This window comes from Narcine bancroftii, chromosome 5, assembly GCF_036971445.1.
Source record: "Narcine bancroftii isolate sNarBan1 chromosome 5, sNarBan1.hap1, whole genome shotgun sequence".
NCBI lineage: Eukaryota > Metazoa > Chordata > Chondrichthyes > Torpediniformes > Narcinidae > Narcine > Narcine bancroftii.
The window spans coordinates 89,188,342-89,211,154 of record NC_091473.1 but is presented as its reverse complement, the minus strand read 5'-3'; the positions used below and the strand labels follow the sequence as shown (position 1 = coordinate 89,211,154).

The 22,813-nt window shown below is 41.0% G+C and overlaps 2 protein-coding genes across 24 annotated transcripts in view; one reads left to right on the top strand and one right to left on the bottom strand.

Moving 5' to 3' along the window:
• The window catches only part of pde4dip (phosphodiesterase 4D interacting protein), a 564,002-nt gene that overhangs the window by 142,251 nt on the left and 398,938 nt on the right, over positions 1-22,813 (bottom strand). For 5 of the 20 annotated variants that reach the window (XM_069938250.1, XM_069938253.1, XM_069938249.1 and 2 more), the window contains one exon: positions 11,447-11,500. The exons of 1 other annotated variant lie outside the window; for it this stretch is intronic. In XM_069938250.1, coding sequence (XP_069794351.1) covers positions 11,447-11,500 — 54 coding nt within the window. 14 more of the 20 variants (XM_069938237.1, XM_069938240.1, XM_069938248.1 and 11 more) reach the window with 10 other exon arrangements.
• On the top strand, positions 405-20,914 carry LOC138763685 (uncharacterized). 4 transcript variants are annotated; one of them, XM_069938259.1, is made up of 4 exons: positions 405-2,150; positions 6,662-6,812; positions 9,971-10,062; positions 16,107-20,914. In XM_069938259.1, the coding sequence occupies exon 4, from the start codon at positions 18,812-18,814 to the stop codon at positions 20,099-20,101; it is 1,290 nt and encodes a 429-aa protein (XP_069794360.1). In that variant the 5' UTR covers positions 405-2,150; positions 6,662-6,812; positions 9,971-10,062; positions 16,107-18,811; the 3' UTR covers positions 20,102-20,914. The 4 variants fall into 4 exon arrangements, with proteins under 4 accessions (XP_069794360.1, XP_069794361.1, XP_069794363.1 ...); XM_069938260.1 differs by having other exon boundaries at positions 16,102-20,914; XM_069938262.1 differs by lacking the exon at positions 6,662-6,812 and having other exon boundaries at positions 405-768.

The following is a 22,813-nucleotide window of genomic DNA, read 5'->3' as shown; positions in this document are numbered from 1 at the left end:
CCAACCTCCAAAGCCCGCTTTAATTTTCCTTTGGAATTCAGTTGGATGAATGGTTCTCTTCTAGGCACGAATTCAGTTCAATCACGAGTGGACGGTCTGGAACCATTTCAGGCTGGAGAATGAAGGCGTCACCTGGTATCTCCACACAAACGTCACCACTTATTTGTTTTAAATTCAAGATCAATACTCTGCAATAAAATATTAATTATAAATCTGCACCTTTCATTGCTCCATTTTTCATATTCTCCCTTAAATGATTGCTCCGAAATGAAATGCAATTTCAGGTCAAGAGAACAGCAAACGGTGCATCTTCGCTCCAACCCTCGTTGAATTTTCGGAAGAGTCAGGATCGGAGACAGCTGGTGTCATGGGGATCGACGCCCCAAACAGGACGGCCCAAACGGCCTCGCCCGTTAAACCACGTGATCGGCGGAGCGGCTGCCCCAAGTCACTTCGGCCATGCCAGACCCGAGGGAGAACAGACCGCCTCGCGGCCGAGGCGCCGCCCACGAGTTCGCCACGAAGCGGCGGCCGAACTGAAGAGCTTTCTCCATGCCGACCTTGGATGGAGTCACATTGCCCGTGAGCTTGGTTTTCCGGGGGCAACACCCTCCGGAGGGGAAGCGCCGACCCCCAGCCTTCTCACCCGGCAGTGCAACTCGACACAGGGTTCCGGCGATCCGGGAGCAACCATGGAGCGGCGGGGAGAGCCGGACGGACGCGACCGGCGTTAAACTCCATGTCGCCTCACACACACTTCGTGGCGAAGTACGAGATGGGAATCCGTGCGTTAGTTCGGTTCGCCGTGGTTTCCAACAAGAGGAAGAATTCCGAAATCATCCTTGCGGACACCCGTGACCTTCGTTCACACCCGTCGGGGCTGTGCTCCGCCACCAACCAGAGTTGTGACTCCTAATACCTTAAACCACACACACACACACAAAAATACGGACTCCCCCAATCTACTCCGACTGATTGCGAATGTAACCACTAACCTTCATCAAACTGGCCCGATCATCCGTCCAGTTTTGAAATTCATTCACCACAGAAAATGCACGTTGCCGCTCGGGGTAGGAAAATCCCCAGCAGTCCACTGTGCAACCAGTTTTAGAATAAATCTACCTATCATCCCTCAGCCAAAAGAAAAAAAAAGAGCGGTCTGGTTTCCAAACCGACATGGGGTGAAGAAATTAACATCCCGCCACAATAACAGAGGCAAAAACAAATGTCATAGCTTCTGGACCTTTTAAAAATCTTCATGGCGAAAAGTGCAATGATAGGACAGAGCAGAACAGCCAATCTGTGGCATCAAAGTCACAAGGGTTCTAGTTTATAGATCACAGAACAAAACAGCACAAGACATGTCCTTTGGGCTCCACCGAACATGATGCCCAAATTAAGCTAAGGCTTTTCTCCTTGCACATATCCCTCCGTTTTCTGAATATTCATGTGTCTATCCAGAAGCCCCTTAAATGCTATTGTTAGATCAGATTCCATCACTACTCCTGGCAGCCCATTCCAGGCACTGAAAAAGAAAAGTTGCTCCCCACATCTCCATATTCAGACACCTGCCTGCTTCTTTTGCTCACAGGCTCAGGCCTGAAACATTGGTTACCCTTGACAGGCTGCGTTCCTCCAGCGCTTTTATGTTGCACCGTCGTCCTAGAGTCTGTAGGTATCGGAGTCTCCGCAGCGGGACCTTGCCGTGTGGCCCCAACCAGATGGTGACATCCCTCTCCATGTAATTATCGTGAGATTTAGCAGGGCCGCATGTTGGGAGTACAGGGGCAGTAGAGAGTATCGGCAAATCATTATCTCAACTTGCAGTGTGATGTAATATTTGTAGATGTTTTTGGGAGATAAATTGGTAAAGTTAGAGTAGGTTACATACATACACATTTTAAAACAGATCTTATTGGAAAGACTGAAGAATTCATATTCAGTGACTACAGAAACTATGGAGAATGCTTTGCACATTTCACAAATAGGTGCGAATTGAAATAATGTCATGAAATGAATGGACTGGAGACAAGTCATTTGTGTTGAACATTTTTACAAGACTTCTGACCTTTCTGGAAAGTGCTCATTCGAAGATCACTCCTAAGTTCTTGTTTACCTAAAAACAACAGATGGGAGCAGAAGACACCCAGGTATTTGAAGTTCTTTACCCTATCCACTGCTAACCCCATAAAGACATCTACTTTGTGTTCTCCTGATTTCCCCTTCCTGAAGTCTATAATCAGCTCCTTGGTTTTGCTAATGTTGAGTGCAGGTTTGTTGTTGTGACACCACACAACTAACTGATCTATCTCATTCCTGCATGCTTCTTCATTCCCATTTGTGATTCTGCATGGTGTCATCAGCAAATCTGTAGATGGCATTTGAGTTGTGTCTGACCACACAGTCATGGGTGTAGAGAGAGTAGAGCAGTGGGCTAAGCACACATCCTTGAGGTGCGCCTGTGTTGATTGTCAGCGATGAGGAGATGTTGTGAACAATCCACACTGATCGTAGCTTCCGATGTGGAAGTCAAGGATCCAGTTGCAGAGAGAGGTGCAGAGGCCCAGGTTTTGAAGCTTGCTGACCAATACTGAGCGGATGATGGTGTTGAAAGCTGAGCTGTAATCGATGAAAAGCAGCCTGATGTACATATTGCAGTTGTTCAGATGATCCAGGGTTGAATGGAGAGCCAGTGAGATTGTATCTGGTGTGGAACGATTGTGGTGGGAGGCAAATTGCAGTGGATCCAGGTCTTTACTTAGGTGCAAATTAATTCTGGCCATGACAAATCTCTCAAAGCGTTTCATGACAGTAGATGTTAGTGCTAGTGGATGATAGTCATTGAGGCAGCTCACACTACTCTTCTTGGGCACCAGGATGATTGATGCCCTCTTGAAGCTGGTGAGAACCTCCGACTGCAGCAGTGAGAGATTGAAAATGTCTGTGAACAATCCAGCTGGTTGGTTGGCACAGATCTCTTTTGAAAGCCATGATCAAATCTACATTTACTTCTCCTTCAGTCAATGCATCCAGATAACAACTTATTGTATAAGTATTTTTTTCTTCATGACACCTCTGGTCCTTTAATTTTTTACCTGTCTAACTGTTTTTCCAGATTCCTGAAACATTGTTTGCTTTTGTCTTCCTATCAATGATGCATGACCTGTTGAGTTTCTCCAGCATCCTTGTGTATTGTACTCATTTCCAATAATATCTGCAGTTTTGTTTGTTTATCTACCATCACAATCATACGCTTCTTACAAATTTGCTCCTCCAATTCCAGCTACCTGTTGAGTGGTCTATAATATAATTCAATTCAAGTGGTCATCCTTTTCCCATTTCTCAGTTCCAACCATATAGCCTTAATAGAAGAGCCTTAGAGTCTGTTATGTCTGAACATGACCATGACAATCCTCTCCTTTCATCTGTCTCTCTCTATCTTGTCTAAAACAATGGAATCCCAGACTTTTAGCTCCCAGTCCTGCCAATCCTGCAACCAAGTCTCACTAATGGCCACATGCTGCTCCATGCTCTACGTTCATCTGCCTTTCCTAAAATACTTCTTGCATTGAAATAGAAGCAACTCAGAACATTATTCCCACCATTCTCAACCTTTCTGTTTCTCTCTTTGCAGGCTTAATATTTTTTTCCCACTACCACTCCACTATTGTCTATGGCACACTGGTTCCCATCCCTCTGCTTAAACCTCCCAGGACAGCACTAACAAACCTTCCCACAAAGATATTAGTCCCCCTCTAGTTCAGATGCAAACTATCCTGCCAGTACAGGTCTCTTCCTCCTGGGAAGAAAGGTCAATAACCCAAAAATCTGAAGCCTCCCTCCTATGTCATTTCCTTAGTTTGTATAAAGCTATATTATCCAATTTCTGGCTCAATAGCACATGGCACAGGTAGCAATCCTGAGATCACAATCTGAGCCTCTCATATTCATGAAGCAAGATTTATTTATTTATTTGTATGTACAAATACTTGTCCTGCGTATATATTGTTTGTCTGTATGTGTGTTATATCTGGCTGTGTATTTGCATGTTTTGTATCGAGGACCGAAGAAGATTGTTTCATTGGGTTATCTTTGTGAAATCAGATGAGAATAAACATGATTTGATTTGGAGGTCAAATTTCCATTAATTAAGCACCTAACTTCCTGAACTCACTTTGCAGGAATTCATCATTGTTTCTTGTTATTTCCTTTTTCCACAATATAATTTCTCTTGCCTCAGTCTGTAAGGCACTCAGATGAACTTTCACTCATCTTTTCCTTTTTACAGAAGCTCTTCTTTTTTTTTTCACCAGTACATAGTCATATTAAACAAAACATTTCCTAGGTTCTCTTTTGCTGAGTTCTGAAATTTTCCAAATCCTTGAGTTTATTTCCTTTTTCGTAATGCTATAAGCTTCATCATTTGATATAATTCTATTTTTATATTTATTTTGATAGCCATGGCTGGACCATGTGTAAGTTTTTGTCTTAAAGAGATAATATATTAATTGTAAATAATATATTCATGCAGTAAAAGTTAGCCATTGATGGTGTAGTTGTAACATAATTACCACAGACGATTAATGTCTCATGCTTTCATAATTTTCTCTTCAGATTTAAAATGCTCTAGTCACTAATTCCTCATACAAAATATACATTTTAATTCAGTTCCATAAAGATCCCTTCAATATTGATACTAATATTAATGTCTGTCATTAATAGTTTGCATAAACATTTTAGACAAAAAAATTTCAAAAATTCATTTCTTCTTATCTTTGTTTTGAAAGAGTGACCTCTTATTTTGAGATTGTGACCTCTGATTCTAGAAATTTAAGCCATGTGAACGATCACCTCCACAGCAACACTGTCAGGGCCTTGAAGATCTTTTTACAGTTCAATGAGATCATGCCTCATTCTACTAAATTTGAGAGGTTATCAGTCCAGTCTGTTTAATCGCTTCTCATACATCAACCTGTCATTCCAGAATGCAATATGGTGAATTATCAATGCATTTCCTCACCATAATCTGTAGGACTGTGGGAAGAGAATTGGAGAATGAAACTAAAGGGGATTTCTCGATGATGAGCTGTATTGAGTGAGATGGACTGAATAGCCTCCTTCTAATTCCAGATATGTATCAACTGCATTGTTCACATTAAACCCTTTTTCACTCAGAATCAAGAGAACAAATAAATTATGGCAGCAAAAATAATAAATGCACTAGGTTATTCATAGAACACTGATACATGAAAATTTAATTTAGAATTTCACAATAACCTGGATAAATTTCCTCAAAAATACTTAATTAGACCTAGTAGGAAAACAATCAGTTTCCATTTTATTCTTACAAAAATATTTGTAATGCTATTTTTCAAAAAAAGTATCTGAAATCTTTTTTTAATTAGTAAAATACCAGCAATCTCTGGAAAAGTGAACCATTGTCCTCATGGGAAATCATTAATAATAATTAGCACCACAGTAGTTGGAAGTATCCAATGTAAAAAAAATTCCCTACATCCAGACAAAGTTGTACATATTTTCATCAAATATCCTTTTCAGATGCTTTCTCTGTTCAAGATTCCATTTTGTTTTACAAAAAGAATAAACTGCATTTTTAAACCTTTAATCAAAGTATTTCCAAAACCAAGCGGAAATTTCAGTTTGACACATTACTTATAGTTTGCAAAAGCAGATGCACATCGCATAAACACTTTCAGATAATGATTACACTCTTACTAGGTATATACTTGAGGCTAACACTTCAGTGCAATATTGAAGGAGTACCACATTGTCAACACTGTCTATTTAGGGCACGTTATTGCACCAAAAATCTTCCCTGGGGACAAACATTTGGCTTATCATCTGGACATCTTATTTAAAGGGAACTCAGAAGTAATACTTGTGAAATTTATATCCTAATAGTCCACACACATATTCGGATCAATGTGGAATAAACCAAATACATCTCCCACTAAGAATCCTATTGTATAATATCTTTAATGAATAACACATAATGCCACAAGATGCCACAAGCTTTGAATGAATTATTCCAATGTTTTTATGACTGTTATTCTGATTGCTATCCCAGCACTTGTGGCTGAGATAAATTGCCAGAGATAAAAATTATTTGTTAAGTTTTCCTTTATTTATAATTTTTAAATCATAATTGCAAAATGTGAACAGTAGACTAGGAGAATACCTAAGCTCCTTTGAAATGGTGCCACAAAATCTTTTGTATTCACTTGAAAAAGTTTGATAGACTCATCTGAAATATATTATCCATCAATCTTGAAACATTCCTTCCGTTCTCCCTTGAAGCATTCGTCCATGTGGTCAGTAAACAAAACAGAACTTGAATTGACAAGAGCGAGATCTATCATTTTGTTGTGTAAGAATTGTTTTGATTAAATGACTGTGTGGTGAAACCCTATTGTACATGATCTTTTCTGGTTGACTGTGTTCTCACCAGCCAGCTCATGACTCCTCCCCTTTCTTCACCATAAAGGTGGTCATGCCATAAGCCTGCCTCCAGTTCGAGTCCTGTGAGCGACCAACACAGGGATGCTGTCCATCACTTGCAAATAAAAACCTTCAGTTTCAGCAAATTCAGTCTTCGTGTAATTGTTAATGCATCAATTTTAATTGCAAGAATTTTTTTCAGAACATGGACAAGTACATGAAGTTGGATCACCTGGGGATCGGCCTGAGAAAACCCGAGGCAGCCGACAAGTTCACACTCTGGCACCGCTGTAGATGACACTTCTCAGCTTCTAATATTTCCCAATCTCAAAACACATAATCTTACAAGAAAAGTAAGCCTCAATATTCTGAATTGCATCTTATTCATCCAAATACATCAAAATTCATAATTGCAGCTGTAAATAGCAAGCAAATAAACATTTTCATAGCTTTGCACTTCATAACAATGAGTAAAACAAAGTATATTGTAAATGATAATGATACTCAACTTCAAACAAATATAAATGAATTAAAATGATAATAAATGATTAATAATGAATAATAATAATAATTAATTCAAAGAAAAGTTTCTTGAGTAAGCTTACTCTCCTTCCATGGTTATTCCAAGAATGAGAACTAGCTCCTCGTCCATTCAGATATTATGACATATGACTATGTATCTCTACAAAACTATGATATCTCTACAAAAACAATTTATCCTTATAGGGATAGTACAAAATTACTAAAAATCAAAAACACAAGGCTTTAACTCTACAGCCGCTGCTTCGAAAAGTTCCTCACAGCCTCTGCAGCTATCCAGGATGTCAAGGACAGTCTCCATCTGCTATACTCATACATCAGGCACCGGGTCATCCTGATGGTCCAGGACTTCCAGACATATGGAACCACAATGAACATCCTGAAGGATCAGTATAACGTTTAGGTGAACGATGTCTATGCGCGGCATGCACTCCACTTACGCAGGCAGCAACTGGGGGAAACCTTCAACGACTTTTTCAGGGCTCTGCAGGACCTTGCAAGGGACTGCAACTGCCAGGCTGTGAATGTAGAACAGCACACACAGCTGCTGCTCCGAGACACCTGCATAACAGGCATCCACTCCTACTACATGAGGCAGAGGCTACCTCAAACTATCGAACTGGTGAACATTCTAGAGGTAGCCATCCACAACACCGAATTGTTCTCCAGTCAACTCGTGGCTGCCTCTTGGGGAACATAAGGGCTGCCACCTTGGGAGGCAGGATCGCAAGCCTCCTCCAATCCTGAGCTGACCACTGCTGCCATTAGCAACCACCCACCCAACGTGCTACTTCTGCAGGCAAGCTAAGCATCCGAGGAAACGCTGCCCTGCCAAGGACGCCGTCTGCATCAACTGTGGGAAGAAATTACACTTCGCGAAGGTCTGCAAGTCCAAACTAATCCCGAATTCCAGCAGCGCCGCGTGTGAGCAGGGGCAGCCATATTCTATGCTGTCACTTCCAGGGAACTGGGATGGCCCCGCACATGCATCATGGAGACCACCATTTGTGATGATGTCACTTCTGCCTTCTTCCCTTTCTCTTCCAGTGAACAATGACAAGGCCATGTATGCGCTATGGGGGCTGCTATCTTGGGTGCCACCGTTTTCTCCCTGTCGGCAGATGCCTGTGAGGCATTCAACAAGATCAAAGCCGGCATTGCAAAGGCCATGACAAATCCATCCCATTCCAGGTGGAGAGCAATGCATCGAACTTTGCCTTGCTGCTCCACTTAACCAGGTCGGCAGGCCTGTAGTGTTTTTTTGTGCACCCACCAGGGCTCCGAGATCGTCATTCCTCCATCGAGAAAGAGGCCCAGTTGAAGTGGTATGGCACTGAGACATTATCTCACCGGAAAGCATTTTACTCTGATGACTGACCAACGGGCAGTTACCTTTAAGTTTAACAATCACCTACAATTTTAACATACTGTACTGGCCCAGAAAGCTCAATGAGCCCTCGGATGCCCTGTCTCGGGAGACTTGCACCAGTGCGCAGATAGATCACCTGCAGGCACTGCATGATGACCTCTGCTACCCTGGGATCACCCATTTTTTTCATTTAATCAAGGCCCATAATCTCCCCTGCTTCGTCGAAGACATCAGGATGTTGTCCAGAATTGCCAGGTCTGCACGGAGTGCAAACCATGCCTCTACCAGCCTGACCAATCACACCTGATCAAGGACACTCGCCCCTTTGAACGTCTAAAGCATGGACTTCAAGGGATCGCTACTCTCCATGAACCACAACATGTACTTCATCAACATCACTGATGAGTATTCGCAGTTCCCCTTTGCCTTCCCCTTCCCAGACATGACTGCAGCTACCGTCATAAAGGCTCTGAACAATCTGTTAACCATTTTTGGATACCGATGCTATATCCACAGCGATAGGGGTTTGCTTTTCATGAGCGACGAGCTGCGCCAATATTTACTGTCCAAGGTCATTGCCTCTAGTTGGACCACAAGCTATAACCCAAAAGGGAATGGCCAGGTGGAGTGGGAGAATGGTATGGTCTGGAAGGCAGTACTACTGGCCTCAAAGTCCAAGGCCTCCCTATTCCCCACTGGCAAGAGGTTCACCCAGAGGCACTCCATCCTGTGTACGGCCACCAACGAGGCATCTCATGAAAGACTGTTTACATTCCCCAGAAGATTGGTGTTGGGAACCACCCTACCTACCTGACTGACATTCCCCGGGCCAGTCCTACTTCGCAAGCACATGAGGACCCATAAATCTGACCTTCTGGTCGAGAGGGTCCAGCTGCTCCACGCGAACCCACAGTATGCCTACGTGGCATTCCTGGATGGGCACAAGGACATAGTATCTATCTGGGACCTGGCCCACTCAGGAGCATCTGGACACCCCCAACCAGCCAACAGGTACGCTACCCCAGCTCTCCAGGAGCCACCTTCCCAACCCTCACGACTCCTGCCAATCTGCCGGTCAACATACACACCCTCACCCTCCTCCCCCAACCCCCCTCCCCCACCCAGCCAGGTATCCCTGCCAGGCCAATGAGGATGGATGAGCGAAAACCGAAGGAGACCACTACAGACCCTCGGATGGAGACTCACTGGTCACAATGCCAAATAAAACTGCCAGACAGACTGAACTTAAGAGGGGCAGCTGACCATATCACACACCCCAGGACTTCGAAAAGAAGGAGTGAATGTGGTGAAACCACTAATGTACATATTTGTCATATATAAATAACATGACCTTTCTTGGTTGACCCTGCTCTCACTGGCTGGCTCATGACTCCTCTCCTTTCTTCCCCATAAAGGCTGTTATACCACAAGCCTGCCCCCAGTTCGAGTCCAGCTCTGTGTGAGCGACCAACACAGGGATGCTGTCCATCTCTTGCAAATAAAATCCTTCAGTTTTGGCAACTTCAGTCTTTGTGTAATTGATCGTGCATCAGGCTGACTCAGAACAATCTGGTCTTTGATGATTTTTCCTTTTTATTGTAGGTTGCACTGCCATTTTTACAACGGCACACCTGACTCATGCTGAAGTTCTAAAATAAGAACAGAGAATGCTCAAAATACTCCCAACAGATCAGGTCAGTATTTGCAGCCAATAGTAATGGAAAGAGAAACAGAGATTAACATTTCCAGCAAAATGCCCTTCAACAGAATTGAGAAAGCGAGAAAGCAACTTAGTTGCAGAAAAGAAGATGGAGGGTGGCCAGGACAAAGGGAAATCTCTGAAAGATGAGGCCAGGGTTTCCCAGGCAATTCCAATATTTATGGGGCCATCTGGTTGATACATTATTGAAAACATTTAGTGAGAGTGTGTGTATGTGTGTGAGTGAGTGAGAGAGAGAGATAGAGAGAGAGAAAACGAACAAAAGTATGTATTAAAGCTGTGAGATATTGCTCAGGGGGATGGCTAAAAACAAAAAAAGGAGACTATTGAAAATGCACAGCACATCAGGCAATGCTCAGAATAGGAGAAAGGGTGGCATGGTTAGCATAGCAGATACGCAACGCTGTTTCAGTGCCAGTGATCGGGACATGGGTTCGAATCTCACACTGCCTGTAAGGAGTTTGTACGTTCTCCCTGTATCTGCGTGAATTTTCCTCAGGGTCTCTGGTTTCCTCCCATCATTCTGACAACAACAAAAAAGGAAGTTACCAGAGCATTTGATATTGATAACCGAAGTGCTGTACGCCTAAATTTATTTAAAAAAAAGATATTGTTTCTCAAGTTTATGTTTGTCAGGCATAGATAGGTCAGAGTAGGAGAAGGTTGGTAAATTAAAGTGGAATTGCACTTGAAATTGAACAGATAAGCTCTACAAAATAGCCACCCAATCTGCACCAGCTTTCTTCAGTGCAGAGAAGTCCACTTTGTGAGCAACAAATACAATATCCTTGATTAGAGCCCAGCCTATCCATTCACTCCTATAACTAAAATCCTCCAATTCAGGCATCATTCTGGTGAATCAATGCTTCATCTTTAAGGACTGTTTGTACCCCTCTGTTTCCTTTTCCTCTTGGTGCCTTCAAAAATCTATTAGTCAGGTTGCTCTATTAATATTGAAGAATCTGGGAAAACCTGGTTGTATCCCATAATGGAAATGTGATTTCCCTATTTTTCCCAATTCTTCCATCTCTACAACCTAGAGAGTTCCAAATTCTGATGATAAGATTTGAATTGAAACATTAACTCTGTTTCCCTCTTATACATGCTGCTTGAATTGCTTAGTGTTTTCAGCAACATGTGTTTTTTTAATTTCAGGACCTGGGCGATTTTGATGGCTAAAAAAGAGAAGTACAATCAAATAATTTGAATCAATTAATTTATAAATATCCCACAAATCAAGTACCACCAATGCACATCAAATCTAGTGACATCATAAATACATTGAAACCGGTGTTAATGTAGAGCCAGCACAATGCAATTACACACGGAGTTCATGATTAAAAGAAACTTTCTCCTACCTGCATTTCTTGTTGGGTTCGCAACTTCTCTCTGCCCAAGTCATCTTGCAAATCCTAACAACATCCAGAGAACCAAATGTTTAATGTGAGGCACGATTGGTTTGAATGCAGGCCCACCACATCCATGTTGGCCTTTTTGCATGAGGCATTTGCCCACGCGAAGACTGGATAATTCTATGCCTTACCCATTTAAGTTTTGGTCAGGATGCCTCTTAAACATATTAATTATACCTGATTCCATCTTCTCTTCAGTCTGTGAAATCCAGATTATCAATCGTTTTCTGTGTTTAAAAAAATGTACCCCTCAGATCCCCTTTCAGTCTCCTTCTCCTCATCCAAAGTTACATCCTCTTGTTTTTCACACCCCTACCATAAGCAAAAGATTTCTTATATACTTGTTTTGATGTAATCCCTTAGCCTCCTTCGTCACAAGACAATCCAATCTCACCCCAGAACTAAATTCCTCCAATCCTGGCAATACAATTTATCAGAACAATTACATCCTTCCTAAAATGTGGTGACCTGAACTGCACACAATAATCCAAATGCATCCACACCAATGTTTTGTAAAGTTGCAGAAGGGCAGCAAGATTAGAATAGTCGTTAGCACAATGTTAACCACTATTACAGCACCAGCAATCTGGGTTCAAATTTGGCACTGCCTTTAAGGAGTTCTCCCTGTGACCTGCGTGGATTTCTTCTGGGTGCTCCGGTTTTCTCCCTCTCTCCAACAAAGTATGGGGATTGTAGGTCAATTGGTGTATTTGGGCAGCATGGGCTTGTGGGCAAGATTAGCCTGTTACTGTGCTGTATCTCTAAAATTAAAATTAAAAAAAATGTCCCAACTCTTAGGTTCCATGCTCTGACCTAGAAAGGAAAGCATTTATCATCCTATCGATCTAATGGGTTTAAACAGTTGTAAATTCAGTGCTGCCATGCTTTTAATTTGTTATCTTGGTGAACTTCCTTAACTTTTTGGAAGATACTTTTCAAACTAAAGCCCTAAAACTGATCCAATAGTTCTCTGGTTTCAGTAAATTAAATATATCTTCATTCCTGTCATGAAAAATATAGTGATGGGCCTCAATGACTATGGGACAACGGCTCTGACATCCACCAACATGAGATGGTTGAAGAATTTGGTCCCAGTTCACATTAACTCCAGCCTACCAACCACCCTCAACCAACTCCAATGTTCATTCCTGCACTTACCATTTCCCTGCCCTACACTCAACCCCTGGAACACCTGGACAGCAAGGACCTATGTGAGATCAGTATTTATCAACTACAATAGTTCCAAAAGTGACCTTGGTCTCAGCACCCCTTTTTACAATTGGATAAAAGACTTTCTATTCCCCAGGCCACAACCAGTGAGGATTGGTGATAGCAATCCTTAATACCATAAGAATGTGTACTTAGTTCTCTATTATGTTCCCTTACACCCATGATTATGTGGCCAAACACAACTCCAATTATACTGATAAATTTGCAGAGGACACCACTGTCCTTGGTAGGAACTCAAAATGGAGTACAGAAGAGAGATAGAAAAACCTATGGTATGGTGCCAGGACAACAAACTCAATATCAGCAAGAGCAAAGAGCTGGCTATAGACTTCACTCCCCGGTCCACATGAATGTTGCTGAGGTAGAGATAGTAGGCAGCTTTATGTTCCTATAAATACATATCTCCAGTAACGTGTCCAGGTCTACCCATTTCGATGCAATGGACAAAAAAGCGCACCAGCTCATCTACTTCTTCAGAAGCCTAAGCGGCTTCGCTACCAATGGTGTGGAGCAGGGAACAGAGACACAGCACTCCTCCACAGCATTCTACCACCCAGTCTAATAACCAATGGCTCCGTACAGGCTTTAAATAGTCTGCTAAGGGGACTAATGGTGGTTTATTTTAAAATCCTGTGACCGTGGGGGATCTGGCCCCAAAATGGTGGGAGAAGAGTGTGAATGTGGTTCAGTCCCCTGTTCCCTTCATTGAATCCATCTATAACATTCACAGTAATAGATAAATCTCCTGGACTAGATGGAATGCACCCTTGGGTTCTGAAAAAAGTAGCTATAGTGATTGTAGAGGCTTAAGTAGTGATCTTCCAAGAATCAATAGATTCTGGCACAGTTCCAGAGGATTAGAAAATTTCAAAGGTCAATCTGCTATTTAAAAAGGAAGGGAAGCTATTTAAAAAGGAAGGAATAGAAATTATAGAACTGTTAGCCTAAAATCGGTGGTTAAAAAGTTGTTGGAGTTGATTATCAAGGATGAGGTTATGGAGTACGTGGATGTGCATGACATGATGGGCCAAAGTCAGCGCGGTTTTGTGAATAGAAAATTTTGCTGGACAAACCTATTGCAATATTTTAAGGAAACCACAAGCAGACTAGACAAAAGAGATGCTATGGATGTTGTCTATTTGGATTTTGAAAAGGAGAGTGGGAATAAAGGGATCCTATTCTGGTTAGCTACTGGTTACCAGTGATGTTCCACAGGGGTCGGTAATGGGACCACTTCTTTTGATGTTGTATGTTAATGATTTGGATTGCAGAATATATGGCTTTGTGGCTAAGTTTGCAGATAACACAAAGATAGGCTGAGGGGCAAGTACTGATAGTGAAATAGAGAAGTTGCAGAGAGACTTAAATAGATTAGGAAAATGGCAAATGAAATACATTGTTGAAAAGTGTATGGTCATGCACTTTGGTAGAAATAATAAAATGGATGGGGAGAAAATTTAAAATTCGGAGGTGCAAATGGATTTGGGAGTCCTTGTGCAGGATACTCCAAAAGTTAACCTCCAAGTTCAGTCAGTGGTGTAGAGGGTGAATGCAATAAATCATTTATATCTAGAGGAATAGGATATAAGAGCAGGGATATGATGTTGAGGCTTTATAAGGCACTGGTGAGGCCTTACTTGGACAACAGGGTACAGTTTTGGGCTCCTTATTTAAAAAAAGATCTGTCGGCATTGAAGAGGGTTCAGAGAAGATTCATTAGCTTGATTCCTGGAATGAAGGGATTAGCATATGATGAATTTTTGACAGCTCTTGGAGCTGTCAAAAACTCCTTGGAGTTTTGAATATTGAGGGGGGCTTCAGAGAAGCCTTTGGAAGGTTGAAAGGCCTGGACAGAGTAGATGTGGCAAAGTTGTTTCCCGTGGTAGGAGAGACTAGGCTAAGAGGGAACAACTTCAGGATTGAAGGGCACCCATTTAAAACAGAGGTGCAGAGAATTTTCTTTAGCCAGAGAATAGCGAACCTCTAGAATTTGCCACCATGGGCAGCTGTGGAGACCATCGATGGCTGTATTTAAGTCAGGGATTGATAGGTATATCAATAAGAATATCAAGGGTTATGGGGAGAAGGCAGTGGAGTGGGGCTGAGTGCGAGAATGGATCAGCTTATGATGGAATGGTGTAGCAGAATCGATGGGCCAACTCAGTTGATAAGATATAGGAGTAAAATAGGCTATTCAGCCCATCAAGTCTGCCCATTTTCACACTCAGCACCACTGCCTGGGCTTCTCCCCATAACCTTTGATGCCCTGGCTAATCAACAACTATCAATCTTTGCCTTTAATACATGTGGTGACCTGAGCTCCACACCTGCCTGTGTCACATATTCCACAGATTTATCACCCTCTAGCTGAAGACATTTCTACATTTCTCTGTTCCATGCAGACTCCCTTCAATCCTGAAGTTGTGCCTTCTTGTCCTAGACTCTCCCACCATGAGAAACAATCTTTCCACGTCTTTTTTTTGAATATTTTATTTATAAGTTTTCACACAGGTCTGTAGTCATATACCATGTCCTGCCAACAATGGCAGTTTACAATCTCGTATACATATATATGTACTCCTTTTCTCTATGACTATATATACAAGCCCACGTCATTACCCACCCCTCCCCCCACCTATAAAACTAAACGATTCATTCATACTACAATGTCAATAAAAATAAAACACATTAACATTAAGGAAATGAATAAGAGTACAAATAATAAAAAAAGGAACAGGGACTATCACGGCTCAATGGACGGCTTCTGGATCAGTGCTCATTCTTGACTTTCCTTGATTGGGATCAGTGCGGGAGAGAGGGAGCCACAGCAGGGAACGGTAGAACAATCACTTCCATGCACCTATGTAATGCATGTACGGCTGCCAAATCTTCCAAAAGGTACTATACTTGCTTCTCAGATTGTAAGTTATTTTCTCCAGGGGAACGCAACTTTGCATTTCCTTGTTCCATCGCTCGATACTAAGAATAGAGTCAGACTTCCAAGTCGCTGCAATGTACTTCCTGGCCACCGCCAATGCAATTAACACAAATTGGATTTGAAATTTGGGCAGCTTCATTGTAAGCCTTATGTCCAATATATTTCCAAACAGGAACAACTCTGGGTCCTGAGGGAACTGTTTACTTATAATTTTCTCCAGGGCTTAGTCTAGATCTACCCAAAAGGGCCTCACCTTGGCACGTGACCAGGTTGCATGCATGAACGTCCCGGTTGCAACACTGCACCTAAAGCATTGATCCGGGAGTTTTGGTTTTGATCAATTGATTTTCTGTGGCATTATGTACATTGGTGCAAAAAGTTATACTGGACCAGCTTGTACCTTGCATTAATGACCGTGGCCATGTTTTCCCAGCACAGGTCGGACCAGCACCACTCATCAACTGTAATACCCAAGTCCGACTCCCATCTTTCTCTCGACCTATGAAGACCTGGTTTGGGTCCCTCTGATTGGAACAGATAATATATTGCTGAAATAAATTTCTTGCTGATCCCCCTTCGAATCAGGGCCTCTATCCTACTGCAACGAGGTAGGACCATACCTAGACCTAATACGTCCCGTAGAAAAGACCTTATTTGAAGATAGCAGTGGAATGTTTTATTCGGTAAATCATATTTATTTTTGAACTGTTCAAATGACATTACGGAACCAGATGTCCAGAATCCTGTTACCCACTGTCAGTGGTATTAATTTATTCAGAGGGCATTTTTGGGGACAACCCCACTTTAATATCCAAATACTGGTTAATTTTGGCCCAGATACTAATCACTTGTTTTAATATGAGGCTGCACTTCTTCCCTGTCAACAATTTAATGTCCCATTTATAAATAAAATCCTCTGCTATCTTCTTGCCCACCAGGTGCAGATCAATTTGTGCCCAGGATGGTACATCTCCTCCCTGAAAAAGGGAGGCGATGTATCTCGACTGAGCCGCCACTTGAAGTCCGGCAATCTCAATCCGCCTAGACCAGAGGTTCCCAACCTTTTACTTTCCACCCACATACCACCTTAAGCAATCACTTACTAATCACAGAACACTTATGGCATAGGGAATACTTAAAGTGGTATGTGAGTGGAAAGTAAAAGGTTGGGAACCATTGGCCTAGACTAAAGTCCCATGTTAATTTTTCCATAGAGAACCTTGGTTTCTTTCCAAAGAAACCTCCTAACCATATGCGATAACTGTTTGAAAAAACCCTGGGGCAATGGCACAGGCAATGTTTGGAAAAGATATTGGAATCTTGCGAACACATTAATTTTGATGCAGTTGACTCTACCCACCAATGTGATATGCAGGGGCATCCACTTCTTTAAGACCTCCTCGACTCTTCCCAGCAAGGGGGCATAATTTAACATATAAATTATTCAAGTTACTATCAATATTAACTCCTAGGTATTTGATCCCCTTCTGTGGCCACTTTAAACTACTAATTCCTTTAAATTGATTATAATTACCCTCAGTGAGTGGAATCACCTCACTCTTATCCCAATTGATCTTATACCCAGAAAATTCCCCATAGTCCTCCAGTACATCGTCCAGCTTAGGTAAGGAAGTCGCAGGGTCTGTCAAATATATGTAATCAGTGAACAAGTTAATTTTGTGTTCCTCCTGGCCCACTCTATAACCTTTGATGTCTGGATCCTGCCGAATGGCTTCTGCCAACGGTTCCATAGCCAGCACAAAGAGAGCTCGTGAGAGTAGGCACCCTTGTCTACTAATTCTGGTAAGTGGGAAGGCTGGAGAGATCTGCCCATTGGTTACAACTTTCTCCTTGGGCGCGTGATATAGCACCCTAATCTAATTTTGAAAAATTGGTCCCAACTCTGCCTTCTCCAGCACCTTAAATAAAAATTTCCACTCCAGTCTATCGAAGGCCTTTTCTACATCCAGGGAGATGGCCAGACCCTTCTCATTTCTAGATTGTGCCAGATGCATAACACTCAGCTATATGCCAATATTATCTGCTGCCTGCCTTCCTTGCAAAAAGTCTGTCTGATCCTTGTTTATCAATTTCAGCAAATGCATTGCCAATCTATTTGCCAAGGCTTTGGCAATTGGTATTCGGTATTCCTTTAAATTGGTAATTGGTATTCAGAAGAGAAACTGGCATAAGTAGATCCTTACCCTTCTTCAAAATCATCGTAACAATCGCCACTGTAAAAAATTTCAGCAGGGACCTTGTTTCCCTAGACTGGTCTACCACCTCCATATACAAAGGCATTAATAAGTCCTTAAATTCTTGATAGAACTCAGGCGGGAACCCGTCCTCCCCCAGAGACTTGCCTGTTTGCCGTGCACTCAAGGCTTTACCCAGTTCTTTCTCAGTAAAAGTAAGATCTAATCCTGCCTGATCCTCTGGGATTAGGCAGGGGAGGTCTAATCTGGCCAGGAACTTGTCCTCTTGATTGAGGTCCCCAGAATATTCAGATTTATATAATCCTTCATAAAATTCCCTGAAGGTCTCATTAATTTCGTTCGGTTTGTACGAGACCTGGCCATTCCCCATTCGTATTGCATTAATTGATCTAGAGGCTTGCTCTGCCCTCAACTGCCAAGCAAGTACCTTATGAGCTCTCTCCCCCAACTCAGTATTTTTGTCTCAACCTCATAATAGCCTTTTCCATACTATACGTCTGAAGCATATTTTTTCTTGTTTGTGAGAGCTCTGTAATGGTCCTCTGGGCTTGATTCCTGAAAATCCTTCTCTAAATGGGTAATGTCCTTTTCCAATTCCTCCACTTCCTTCATATAATTTTTCTTGACCACCTTCGTAAACCCAATTATCTAACCCCTCAAGTACGCCTTGAGGGGGGGCGTGGTAAGATGGCGTAGGGAACAGACGTGCCTTCCAGACCTCTCCTGATTCTGATTCATTGTTTTGTCTTTAAGTGCCCGTTAAAGTTCTTTTAAAAGTTTATAAATAATAAGAGGTGCTGGATTAGTGCCTAATGGTTTATATGCAAAAAAAAAGGTAAAAGAAAACATCAACAGACTGTTAAAAAACTACATTTTCCGAAATTGTCTGAGCCTACTTGTTTACAAGAAGCCAGGACTCAACGTAAAATGGATCCAGAAGAAGACGTACAGAATTCGGCATTGAAACTCCGTTTTATACCGGTAAGGCTCTCTGAAGGTCGCACTCAGCAGCTTTCAGAACAAAGAGCTGGCCGGGTGCCAGTATTTCACACAACGGCCACTGTGAGTCCTGTTACTGAGATTTTGACAGTTGAATCAGCTGGGGCGCCACCAGCTGGAGAGTTAAAGAGCTGTCATTCGACTGCTACAGTGGTGGCGCTGCAAAATGCATCTTCAATTACAATGGTTTTTCCAGACATCGATTCAGTGAAGATGATTAAAGAGATTTGGCTTAAAGATAACTCTGATCTTCAGTCTCCTGGCATTGCTGGGGGGACTTTGAGAGGGATTTTTATACGAAGTCAAACTGCTAGAAAAGATACTAAATTAAGGGAAGGGACAGAAGATCCCGTGGTCTCTAAGGAACAGCAAGACCCCATTATGCCTGAATTTACTTCTGTTGAAATGTTTGTTAAGGATCTTGAAGATAAGATATATTCTGTATTGAGTCACTTAGCTAATTTTGTGAACCCGTTTATTTCCAAGATTAATGCGATGGCGGAAGCCATTAATGGAGCTTTTAAGCTTGAAACCATTGAAAGATTTGAAATGTGTGATCAAGGTTTAGTCGATGTACAGGATCAACTGCAAGATGAAAATAGAATAATTGAAACATTGCAGATCCAAAATAAAAATTTAGCAAAAAAGGTTGATTATTTGGAGAATCAATCTAGACGGAACAACGTGAAAATTGTTGGTTTGCCAGAAGGCATAGAAGGACCAGATCCAAGAAAATTTTTTACTGAATGGATTCCACGAGTGTTAGGACAGGATAAATTCCCTGAAGGTTTAATACTGGAACGTGCTCATAGAGTTTTAAGAAGAAAATCTTTTTCAGGACAGAATCCAAGACCTGTTCTGATCCGTTGTTTAAACTATTGTGACAGAGAGACAATTTTACATACGGCTATTAGAAATGCCCAGCAAAATAGATCTCCTTTGATGGTTCAGAATAATCCTGTTTTCTTCTATCAAGATTTGAGTCAAGAAATTATGTTTCAACGATGCGAATTTAATTCTGTGAAAGAACGGTTGTGGAAAAAAAGACATAAGGCAACATTCAGGTATTCTGCGGTACTGAAGATTTTTCAGGATGGAAATCAGCTAAAGTTCTTTGACAATCCTAAAGAGGTTATGGACTTTGCTCAGTCTCTACCAATCATGCAGTTTCAGGAACGATGTAGTCCTTTAAGGTCTCCAAAGAGAGTAGAGATGTAAGGTGGGATCCAGATTTTTAAAAGAAATGGAAGCAATGGTGACCGAAGTGGTAACGTTGATTTAAAAAAATAAATCTTTTATCTTTTTTTGAGAAGAGTTTAAATAGTTTAAATAATGATGATAGTTTAATGAAATGGGAGTTGGGAGAGGGAACTGGGTGGGCACTAGTTTCCAGAAGTCATCAGCTACCTGTGAGTTATTTCACACCCAATATTTTGGGGGAGTTACCGCTTTGGGCGGTTTAAACAGGAGGAGGTAGTCGTGACCTCTGACCTGTTTTTTTTTCTTTTTAATTTTTGGGTTAAATTTTTTTTAATATATTTTTTTAAAATAAATAATTTTTTTTAACTCTTTTTGTTTTCTGATTGTAATTGAGAGGGAATTAGGAGGTTTTCTTTTCTCTCCTTTTTTTTCTCTTTTTTTGGGGGGGGTTTTTTTTCTCTTTTTTCTCTTTTTTTAAGTGGATGATGTCACAGAAGATAATAAGTCACAAATTTAGGATGTTGAATTAGATGAAGAGGAAGATGAGGGGAAAGGTGATAAGAAGAAAAAGAAGAAAATCAAGTACAAATACATTGAGGGAGAAGAGTTTAATAAAATTAAGTTAATTTCGATAGAGAATTTTGAAGATGTTATAAATGAAGAATATGGAGAATTTTATAAGAGTTTGAACTTTTTCTTTTTTCTTTTTTTATATAAGGGGAGGGGAAGGGAATAAAAAGTTTATCTGATTGTTTTTCTAAGGGATGTTTTTATTCTCTCGATGAATTATAAAGGAAACTTGGTATTAATGGAAATTCTGTATTTATGTATTATTAATTATGATTTTTTGTATAACATATTTGTGGTTGATATATGATTTTAATATTTGAACTTAGTTTTAAAGTGGATTTCATTTGTTAAATACATGTATTATGTTTGATTTAAATATATGTTTAAGGGTATTATTTTAGTATTAATTTTTTTTGTTGTTAGTATTTTTTTTGTTGTTAAGTTTTATCCTTTTTTTGTAAGTGGGGTTTTTTCTATTTTATTTACAACATTGTTAATTAATTCTTCACTCTTTATTTTGGGGGGAGGGTTGGACTAATTTTAAATTAGACGATTAATGTTGTGTTATAATTATTGGGGGGGGTTAATTTGTGTAGTTTAATGATGTAGTATTCTAATTTTTATTATCTTAATTTTTATTATTTCTTTAAATGTAATTTTTATTTTATTCATGTCATAAAATTTTAAATAAAGTTTAAAAAAAAAGTACGCCTTGAGGGTGTCGCATAGAAGAAATTTATCTGGAGTAGAGGGGCAGTTGTCATCACAAAACTGAGTGATTTGAGATCTTATAAAACTACAAAACCTCAGCTTTTTCAATAGCAAAGTTAAGATGCCACCTATATGCCATGTCCTGCTTATCTGGCATGTCTATAGTCAAGACCAGGGGGGAGTAGTCTGAAAGAAGTCTTGCTCTGTACTTGGCTTCCATGATCCTACCCTCTAAATGGGCTGAAGCCAAAAAGAAATCTATTCTAGAGTAGGAATCATGTTGTTTCGAGTAGAATGAGTAGTCTCTCTCTCTTGAATGTATTTTATGCCACACATCTATTAAATTCAACTCCCTCATACATTTAATGGTGGCTTTCACCACTCTAGTCCGTGTTATATGTTTTGTGGACTTGTTCAATAAAGTCACTCCCTATCAAAATATTTTCACTTCCCATTGCCAAACATACAGAAATGTCCTGTATAAATTTTTCATCATCAAAATTGGGAGAGTACACATTGACTAGGGTCCAGGACTCTGAGTATATTTGACAGTGCACCATTACGAATCTACCCATTTTGTTTGCAGTCTACCTGTGCACCTGAACTGGAAAACTTTTCCTTACTAAAAGTGTTATTCCCCTTGCTTTTGAGCCAAAAGAGGAGGATATAATCTGGCCCACCAACTCTCTTTTTAATTTTTGATGTTTCCTCTCAGTTAAGTGTGTCTCTTGAAGAAAGGCCAAATCCACCCCAATTTTTTAAATGTGTGCCAAGACCCTTTTCCGTTTCACCGGATTGGTTAAGTTATTAACATTAAAAGAAACTATTTTTATGCTCTTAGTCATTTTCCCCAGGTTCTTCCCAAGGTACCCCCTCCTTCACTACGACCCCCCCCCCCCCACACACACCCCCAATCTTTTACCATACAACCTTTGGTCCATTCAACCTGAGCCGTGAGAGTAAGGAAATAAAATAAAACAAGGGGGAGACAAAGACAAAGACAATAATTCAAATAACTGAGCAAAACAACATGAAACCAAATGCAAAAGACATTCACAGTCATACTTTTCCTTAATCCCATACTACCTCCCTCCCCCCTCTATTTTGTTGATAACCTTCATTGATTACCAACAAAACCCTCGTACAACAGCTTGTGCCACCAGCATCAACTCCTTTCCCCAATTCCTGAGCTCACCAGGAAAAAACTACTATTACAACTTTTCATTTGTTCGGTCTAACCTCTTTCTCAACTTCTGTATTTATACAAGTTAGATAACATTAAAAAGAACACCATGTTATTATAGTCCAAGGCATGTCTATATCCCCTACGGGTCAAATTTATTATTTATTAAAACTACCGCAGTCGGTCCCCTGACCAGACTTTACATTCCCGTCGTGCTCCCCAACGTGGGTAAGTCCAGGCGGTCTCCTGATCAGCCTTTACATTCC

Coding starts and splice junctions, on each gene's coding strand:
- LOC138763685 (XM_069938262.1), top strand. CDS start 18,812: ATGGATCCAGAAGAAGACGTACAGAATTCGGCATTGAAACTCCGTTTT.